Raw genomic sequence first — 9,920 nt, forward strand, 5'->3', positions numbered from 1 at the left:
CAGGGAAGTGCGGACAGACAAGTACACGGAGAGGAGGCAGCATTGCCGCCATCAGGGAAGTGCGGACAGACAAGCACAGGGAGAGGCGGCCTCGATGGCGCCATCAGGTAAGTGCGGACAAGTACACGGAGAGGCGGCTCACGTAGGCGCCATCAGGGAAGTGCGGACAGACAAGCACACGGAGAGGCCGCGGCCATGGCGCCCTCAGAGAAGTGCGTACAAACAAGTACAAGGAGAGGAGGCAGCATTGCCGCCCTCAGGGACGTGCGGACAGACAAGCACACGGAGAGGCGGCCTCCATGGCACCCTCAGGGAAGTGCGGACAAGCACACGGAGAGGCGGCTGCCATGGCGCCCCCCCAGGGAAGTGCTGACAGGTACACGGAGAGGCGGCCCGCGTGGGCGCCATCAGGGAGGCGGGGACAGACAAGCACACGGAGAGGCGGCCGCGATGGCGCCCTCAGGGAAGTGCGGAGGGAAACCACAGCCAGGCCCTGCACACCCTCCAGGGAGCACAGACAATCAAATAAACAAACTGCCAGCACCTCGAGCTGAGCAGGCCGCCGGGTGGGGGCGTCCTCATCCACAGCCGGCGGAGCAGCATGGCAGAGCGACTGTGGACAGCTTCTGTCACTGCCAAAGAAGGCCCAGCAGTCACGTTCCTGGGTCCTTGCTCAAGAGAAATGAATAGGGAGGCTCACACATAAATGCAAATGTTTACCACTGTTCTGCTCGTCATCAAACCCCAAACAATCCAATGCCCTTCAGCAGTGGCCACAGTGCTGTGATGCTTGCGCACGTGGACGGCACCCCACCCTTGAGAACAAGCCCAGGATACCATGCGGTGGGTGCCAGGTGGCCAGGCTTGGAGCCAGGCACGCAGGTGCCGCTGGGTGGTTCCCAGACCAAGGCGGATGCTGTGTTTAAACAGCACCTGCGGGTTCCCACACACTTTACAGGCGTGTCCTGAAGACACAACAGACACCATCAAGAACCGCACTGTGCCAGAGGAGAAGAAATCCCACTCAGAAACACGCCAAGCACTGGCGTCCCACAGCTCAGACCCCCACGCCTCATGGGGTCCCAGGGAGGTGAGCGGAGGCCTCACGCTGTGGCCGGAGGGGACTATGGGGAGACAGCCCCAGAGCGGGGCCTGGACTGCTGAGGACAGCCAGGCAGGGCACATTCCGGAACCTCCTGTCATAGGGTGCTGTTGTTCAGCAGCATCCCCCAGGGGGCGCTGGTGAGCCGGAGGGGCCCTGAGCCACTCCATGGCTTGGGGGTGCACAGTGTTGGGGGCAGGTTTAGCCCCTTGACGACGCGCTCAGCCTGGACACCCGCACCATTCCCTGTGGTGCTGGAGGAGCCAGGCCACCCCAGGCAGCCCAGCAGTGCCTGGAACTGACAGTGCCCATTGGGCCCTGTGGGGGTGTTGACTCTCTAGGGCCCTTGGGGCCTCTCTGTCAGTCCCGGACCATCAAAGGCGCTCTCTCTTCTATTTACACCCTGCCCAAGCTGACATGCGGACGCCAGGCCTGACTGCCAGCTTGGTGACCAGTGCTGGGGCACGCAGCCCTTTCTGACGGCCTCGGAGCCAGGCACCACCAGCATGAGTCACTCAGCGGGGAGGGGGATGGCTGAGGGGGCTCCCCCATCAGAGGCGACATTCAGATCGGGACACCTGCTTTGCCCGTGCCCCGAGTGTCTTGGGGAAAGGGCGCCTGGGTCTCTGCCCTATGCTGGTGGGGAACTCTCCCCAAGAAGACCCGGGTGCCCCTGCCTGGGGCAGTCCTAAGAGTTCTAGGACAGCAGTGCCTGTGTCTTCCCCAGAGACACTTAGTCTGGCTCTCCCGACACAGAGTGGGCCTGTTCTCCAGAGACCAGGGTGCTGGAGGAGCCTCCAAGTGCAGAGCTCGGCATCTTCATTGCCCATGCGCTCCCCAGCCCCACGCCCTGCCCGGAAGCTGGCCCAGCCAGGCGCTGCCACTGCTCACACGACGCCCTGTGGGGCCTGGACTTACTTCCCAGGCTCTGAGTCCCCTTGGCCTCTGGGCCTGGCTCGGTCTCTCAGGGGACACTTGGACCCAGCCTAGGGCCTCCGGGAGCTGGGCTCAAGCCAGGACAGCCCTCTGAGGACTGAGGCCTGTTCCTCCGGGGCGGAAGTCACAGGCACTGCTGGGCTCAGGACTATGCATCCAGCACCCTTGTGAATCAGAAATGCCCTCCCAGGGTGACCTCTCTGAGGGGCAGGGGCCAGTGGGTGGGGTGACAGCTTGCTACTCGAGTTCCGGAGAAAGCTACCAGCTCCCCTGGGCTCCCTGGGCCTGCAGCTGCTGTGGCTGGAGTGCCCTGTCCAGAGGCTGCCACAGGTGGGAAGCTGGGGGCTGTGGAGGGGAATCTCGGGGGAAACAGCCTCTCCCTGTACTTAGGCGAGTCCAAGAGTGAGGGGCTGCAGCTCCCCCAGGACACCAACCTCTGGGATCTTCCATTAGCTCCTGAGACCTGAGGAGGCTGGGAAGGAACCCCTACCTGGTGGGTCCCGCGGGGGGAGTGGGGGCTTCTGAGGCTCCTGCCTGGTAGGGACATGGCCTTAGGGGAGCCCTGTCTGGCATTGTCATCGTGCACATCAGCTCCGAGTTCTCACTGCTCTAGGAGGGTCCAGTGGTCCTGCTCCAGCAGGACCCAGCCTGGGGGCCCCCCCATGCCTGTTGGCCGCTCCTGCCTTCCCCAAGCCCCAGCAGGATACAGAGGACCTAGAGCAAAGTTTCCTGGGGCCGGCGGTGGTCGGTGACAAGCCCTCCAGGCCCTGCCCATTCTCCCCTGGCAGGTGATTCCACCAGTAGCTGAGCACCTGGGGGCAGGTGAGGTGATTCCTGGCCACTTGGGAGGGCTTCTCCCCTCATCTCTGGAAACCGGAGCCCTTCCTGCACCCCACTCAGCTTAGCCGATGGATGACAATGCCCACTGGGCCACGGCAGCTCAGGCCCTGGGGTGGGCTGAGAGCCAGGGCCCTCCCATTGCTGCACCAGCTCTAACCCTAGGCAGGCCCACCATGACATAGCCCCCACACAGCGGGTTGGTGGGATGCCTGAGCTCCGGAGGTCTGACTACCGAAGGTCCCACCCTACCTGAGGGGCCGCCTGTGATCCGCCCACTGTTTCCCTCTGAATGGGACACCCTAAGATTCCTCCTAATTTTGCGTTGCCGCCAGCCTTTTTGTTTTCCTGGGGAGGGGTGGGGGTGGAGCGTGTGTGGTCACCGCCCTGTGGATGTCACCAGGAAGAGGTGGCCCTTGGTGGGACGTGGACTTGGGGCCCAGAGGGACCCCGGGCAGATGTGAGGGGCCTGACCTTCTCTAGGGGGCCTCAGGGGCTCAGCTGCCTCCGTCTGCCCTAGTCTCGGCCCGGGCAGGGCTTGGGTCTATGCATCTGAGGTCAGTTTCTGGCTGTTTGGAAGTCACCTTCTCACATGACCTGTGCTGCTTGGCCAGGCTCATGGGGCAAAGTGGACAGCCAAGGCCACACCCACCGCTGGCGGAGCGCCGCACAGTGTGCTGGGGAGAGCAGAAGAGATGGGTGCTTGTCGCCACGCAGTGCACTGGGGATTGCCAGTACTGCACCTGCAGGTCACAGAAGCCACAGGCCTTGACTGCGAGGCCACGGCGCCACGAGCTCATGAACCCTCAGTCACAGACGCACCCACGGTCAAGGGACCCCCCGCCAGGGGCTCCACTCTGCAGAAGCCACTGTCATCCTGCACTTCCAGGGGTGGCCACTAGAGGCTCCCCAAAGACAGAACTGGCCGGAGGGCTCCAGAGGTGCCAAGCGCGAGCCCGGGACAGGGTGGCACCCACAGCACTGGAGGGACAGGGTTGGGTGTGGGGAATGCAGCCCACCCTTCCCCGGGGCTGGGTACCACGGGGGAGGGGGAGGGGAGCAATGCTGCCCTGAGGCTCCTGGCCCCACCACGGGAGCTGACAACTGCTTTTCTGAGATGGACAGACAGGAGGACGCCACACACAGCGCTCTGAGGACCTCACCTGCCCTGTGGTGGCTGCCCTCCAAACACGCTGTGACCTGGATTCTCTCCAAACCTGGGTCTTGCTCCTGGGAGATGGTTGGATCAGCTTCCGTACTGGGAACAGTCTGCAGACTTTAGGACAAAGTGTCCTGCCAGCTCTCCACGCTCGGGGTGACCACAGACCCCAGTGCTGGCTGGCCTAGGGGGTGTACCAGGCTCAGCAGTCCTCCCCATTCGGGGCGACCACAGACCCCAGGGAGCCTGGCCCTGCTGTTCTCAGGCCCCCACTGGCCCTGGTTTCCTCCTAACCTGCGTCCAGGTATCAGTCTAACCCCCAAGCCAAGCCGCCACCCAGTCTCCGCCCAGGTGTCTGCAGGAAATGTCAGTGCATTTACTTGGGAAAACACACCACACCCAGCACACAAGCGTGGGCCCTGGGGGAGGCTGGGGCTCCCAGCGAGCTGAGACCCCAGCCTAGCCCTCCTTCCTCTGCCTCATCAGCTGGGTGCCCCCACCTGGGCTAGATGGACCCACGGGGGGCCCCTCCTTCCTCTGCCTCGTCGGCTGGGTGCCCCCACCTGGGCTAGATGGACCCACAGGGGGCCCCTCCTTCCTCTGCCTCATCAGCTGGGTGCCCCCACCTGGGCTAGATGGACCCACGGGGGGCCCCTCCTTCCTCTGCCTCGTCGGCTGGGTGCCCCCACCTGGCTAGATGGACCCGCAGGGGGCCAGGCAAGGCTGCAAGGCTGGCAGACCCTTGCCCAGAGGCTGGTGGTGTTTGGTGCAGGTGGGGAGGCAGCGGCTGAGCCTGACCCCAGGGGTCCCGAGGCACCCATGGCATGGGTCCCTCCCCAGGCTCGAGGAGGTGCTGGAAGATTCACTGTCCATGGCCCTGCTGGGCCCCACTCCCACCGCTCGTGGTCCGATCCCACTCGTGCACCTCATGCCTCCATTAATTAATATTTTGAAGCTGCCAGTGCGTGCTCTTTGCAGGAGGGAGTCATTGTCTGGGTTAACGGTAGTCTTCAACAAAAACCTGGCATACGGCTGCAAGAAATTTGTTTAAGATTTAACACATAGTAACATCAAAACAAACAAGCACTGCCATGGCAACGAGGACTAAACAAAGGCTCGCAGATACCCCGAGCTGGCGCCACGCCGGTGGAGCCATGGCAACCTGCCCCGAAAACAGAAATCGGTGGACTTTTTCTCTGCAAGTCCTGTCAGAGTCAGCAGCTTTCTGCCGTACCTAAGGCCACTTCCTCGCGGTCCCCAAGCTCCTGAGGGAGGCAGAGGCTCCCACAAGTGACAGCGGGCATCCCCCTCTCCAAAATGCAAAACAAAAGCAAGCCGATACCCCTCAGGCCTGCTGCCCACCACCCCTTGCTTTTCCTGGAAATTAAAGGAAAATATCTAGTGTCCGCAGCCCCTCCTGGTGGCCCTGCCCCCCTCTCTCTTCCTGAGACAAGGGTGTGAGTTTAGACCCCTTGCTCCTGCATACCTGGGAGGTCAGGACCCCGTGCCAGGATCATAGGGACCCCCCCCGAGGGGAGTCCAGGCTGCAGGAGGGAATGACAGTTTAAGGGTGGGAGAGATGCGGAAGCAGTCCTGGGGGAAGCCCGGGGTCACAAGGGTCTATGGCTGCAGGTGAATTGGGAGGCGGGGAGGTCAGAATCCCTCAGCCTCCCCTCAGGCCAGGGTCCCGGTCCTGGCCACCTGAGCTGCTGCCAACAAGACAATCTGCCACACAGCGCCCACCCACAGTGCCCAGTCAGCCGACCAGGCTGCCCAGGACTGAGTCTCAGCCTCAACCCCTCCCTGGTCTCAGGTCACAGCTGTCTACTCCCCCAGACCTTGACCCTCATGGCCAGCCAAGGCTGGCACACCCCAAGGCTGGTCCCAGGCTCCGCACTGGGGAGGTGGCCGTGCTGGAGCAGGGGGCCAAGCTTCAGTCCCCAAGTGCCTGAGCAGCTCAAGCCCTGGCTCTGGGAACAGGCCCAGACCAGTTGGGGCTCCTCTGGTCTTCTGGGGTGCCAGCACCCCTACGAGCAGGCAGGACTCCCATCATTCTCCAAATGAGCCACAGCTGCCAAGCCCCGCCCACCACAGGGAGAGTTCTGCATGTGTGTGCAGGTGTGTGCAGGTGTGTGTGTGCACGTGTGGCCATGTGCACGCACACACGCGCCATAGTTTGAAGGCCACTTTCTGCAGAAGGAATCATACCTGGCATCACACTTGGTGTGTCTGGGCAGCGCCAAGGTTGTGCGCATGGGGCTGGCCCTGCAGGGCTGATGGCCCCTGGACAGGCTCTTCCCACCTCCCGCCCAGCCCTTCTAGGAGCTTCACCCACAAGCGCCGTCTCCACACTGCTTTGCCCCGGGTCTGCTCCTGTGTATCCTGGAGCACACATTGGGCGGCACAGAGGGCACCCAGGGACTCGTCCCAGACGCGCCCACATGCCCAGGCCTGCTGAGGAGCAGCTGCCAGGGCCCAGGAGCATGGGGCTGGGATCCACGAAGGGGCTGGGTCCCCTCCAAACAAGGACACCTGAGGGGGAGGAGGAGCACTGGGGGACACATGGGCCCTGGCGGCCAAGGGGAGAAGCCAGACCTGCCAATGCCCACGCAGGCTCCAGACACCGTGGCCGCGCCGCGAACCGCACCTGCCGCTGTATGGGCTAAATATAGCCGACCCAGTTTCCCTCTCCTGGTTCGTGTGCCTGGGACACGTCCCCTTGGCAAAGTGAGTTCTGGGCTCAGGGCAAGGGCACTGTCTGTGCCAGAGACTCTGGCCCCTGGCCTCCCGGGCACGGCACAGGTCAGTGCTGCCTGCCTATGGCTATTGACCCACCGGAGCAGCCCTGGTCACCGGGACCTGCCAGCAGCTGGCTGGGGGTGTCTACATAAGCCCACACCGCATAGCCCGCTGCTGCAGGAGGCTGCAGGTTTCCAGCAGGGGACAGCGGGCTGGTCTGTCTTCCAGGCAGTAGCTGGCACAACAAGCCCTGTGGGTGATGTGGGAGCCCCAACAAGCCTGTGGGAGCTGCCTCTCACCAAAGAGCCCACAAGTGGGGTCTGGACCTCTGAGTCAGGTGCCAGTCACCTCAGCCACAGTCCCATTGGAGGTGCAGCCCCGAGAGTCAGTCCACGAAGGATCTGTGGCCAGGGGTGCAGCGTGTGGGGTGCAGTGTGGCCAGAGGTGCAGTATAGCCGGGGGTGCAGCGCAGAGGGCACAGTGTGGCTGGGGCACAGTGTGGCCGGGGGTGCAGCCCGTGGGGTGCAATATGGCCAGGGGTGCAGTATGGCCAGGGGTGCAGCACAGGGGGGTGCAGTGTGGCCGGGGGTGCACTGGGGGGGTGGTGCAGGCTGTTGGACGGACCCTCGCAAGCCAAGCCCCAGCCCTTGTCAGGGCCCTACTGGTCCCCTTGCCCTGGCAGGCTGTGCCTTCCTGGTCTCCAGAGGCCCCAGGGATGAGTGATCCTGGGTTAGTATGGGCTCCAACTGCCAAGGTGTTGGCAAGTGATGGCCCTGTCCGAGGCTGGGAAACGCAAGGCTGCATGACTACCTGCCTAGAGGGGCCAGCCACAGCCTCCTCTCACACTGGCCGATGGCTAAGCCCATGAGGACGCTGAGGCTGGGAAGCCACAAAGGAGGTTGGCAGGGGCCACTGGATCTGGACAGGGTCAAGGGTGAGACCAGCTTGCACCCGGGTCCCCAGATGAACCCTCCCCTCCAGTTTCTCTGGGACTGAGGCTGCGAGCTGTCAGGACGACGAATAGGATTTGCTGGCCCTGGTTGCCCCTGCCGTCCCCTAGAGCTGGGGGAGCCTGCAACGCAGTCAGCTGGGGAGAAGGTCTGGGTTCAGGCATCCTTTTGAGTGGTTTCATGGCTTTTCTGGCATAACTTTCTAAACCCAGAATGCCCTCAGATGCACTCAGATGTGCCGTACACAGCAGGAAGCTCACCAGGACACGCACAGTCCGGGAACACGCACGGCCCAGGAGACACCCACGACCCAGGGGTCATGCATGACCCGGGAGACACATGTGACATCGCCACAGACCACAGCAGAGACAGCACAGCTGCAAAGGCCACGGCGCCCACCCAGAGCTGGTAGACGGGTGCTGACACCGCAGAGGTGGGCCCCAAAGCTTTCAGCACGGGGGCGTCTGACCCACAGCCCAGCCCCTTGCAAAGCCAAGGTCGCCAACGGGGAAGGCAGCAGGAGCTCTGAGATGAAAGAGTGATGAGGTTGTGGCAACGTAGGAATCCGGCCGCAAGTGGACGCGGGTGCAAACCGCCAAAATAAAGCCATTTCTACACAGGTGGACAGGACAGGGCTGGACACGGGGCTGGGGGAGAACCACTGCTTTTCTCAGGTGCGATCATGGTGGGGTGTCGGGACATGGGGTGAAATGTACCGGGGTGTGTGAGGGTGCCTCAGTGTGCTTCCCGGTGATCACCCAGGAGAAAACAGGCAACGTGTGACACAGCAACAGGCGTGTGCACACATGACACAGAAATGCACGTGCATATGTGCACACACGATGCAGAAACACACACACGTGCACACAGGATGCAGAAACGCATATGCACACATGACAGAAATGCGCGCACACGTGCACATATGACAGAAACACTTGCACATGTGCACACACGACAGAAACACACACATGTGCACACACGACGCAGAAACACGTGCACACAGGACGCAGAAACATGTGCACACACGATGCAGAAATGCACACACACGCACGCATGACGCAGACAAAGCAAACGGCATGATGTGGTTTTGCAGTGATGGCCAGAGCCGCCTCCTTGGTGCCGTTTGCTGTTTCGGCACCTGTGGGAATCCCGGCGCAGAAGTGGAACGGCACAAAGGCTTTGGGAGGGGCTGGGGGACACCTGAATGGCCAGCTCCATGCATGGGGACACAAGCATCCAACCTGAGACTCAGCCCCTGAGTCAACCCACGGAGCGTTGGGAACTCTGCCCGCCAGCAGCCAACTGCCTCTCCAGGCTTCAGGCAGTCACTGTCCCTACTCCTGGGGAGGCCCAGTGATCCAGCCACAGCTCCCTGACTCTGGAGAGCAACATTCACCCTGCGTCTGCTCCGAGGCCAGACACCCCCTCCTAGGCCACCTCCCATGCCAAGACCCCGCATGACCACAGGGCCGGGAGGAGCCAGGGCTGCCGCTCAGGACTCGGAACCGAGAGGTCCTGGAATGCCCGGACCCCTGCTTCCCAGAGGCCCAGATGGCATGTTCAGACTCCCACGTCTGGGCTGCTTCTGAGAAGGGCGAGGTCTTGAAGCACAACCCCCTCTCTTCCCCATGGCCCACTCCCCACAGAACCCACCCGGGGGCTCAGGGTCACAGACCCCCATAAGCCAGGTCCTCGGCCCGTGAGCCCGGCGCACTCACTTGATCTTGCTGAAGACGATGTCCACGTCAGTGACCGTCACGTTCCTACCGTCGATCACCTGGCAGTCCTTGCACAGCTTCGACCAGTTCTTGCCGTGCATCTCCCTCCCAGTGGCCCTGGTGTCTCCATGCACCGCGAAGCGCCGGAAGGCCTCCTCCAGGGCACTGAGCTCAGGGGCCGCGGCTGCACCTTCACCGGCACCCTCCGACTCCAGCGACAGCCTCTTGGCCGCCCGGTCCTTCGAGGGGTCCCCCGGGGACTTGGGGGGCGTCCTGTTGGCAGCTTTGGCGGGCTTGGCCTTGTCAGCCATGTTGCTGTGGAGGAAGGAGAGAAGAAAGGTGTCACCCGGGCCATGTCCCAGCTGATCTGGGTGCAACCCAGGAGATCCACCATACCAACGAGCACCAGGACGTGGCTGAGACGGGCAGGCCCCCAGGGCGACGTGGCGAGGGCTGAGATGGGCAGGCCCTCCCGGGGC

General features: G+C 62.9%; 1 protein-coding gene across 1 annotated transcript in view; it reads right to left on the reverse strand.

Moving 5' to 3' along the window:
• Positions 1-9,753, reverse strand: part of TPPP (tubulin polymerization promoting protein) — a 17,619-nt gene extending 7,866 nt beyond the window's left edge. The window contains exon 1 of the mRNA XM_011960872.1: positions 9,442-9,753. Within this exon, the coding sequence (XP_011816262.1) occupies positions 9,442-9,752 (311 nt within the window). The 5' untranslated portion in view covers position 9,753. The remainder of the gene's footprint in view (positions 1-9,441) is intronic.
• Between the last annotated feature and the right edge of the window lie 167 nt (positions 9,754-9,920).

The sequence above is a fragment of the Colobus angolensis genome, unplaced genomic scaffold (assembly GCF_000951035.1).
Source record: "Colobus angolensis palliatus isolate OR3802 unplaced genomic scaffold, Cang.pa_1.0 Scaffold528, whole genome shotgun sequence".
In the NCBI taxonomy this organism is placed as follows: domain Eukaryota; kingdom Metazoa; phylum Chordata; class Mammalia; order Primates; family Cercopithecidae; genus Colobus; species Colobus angolensis.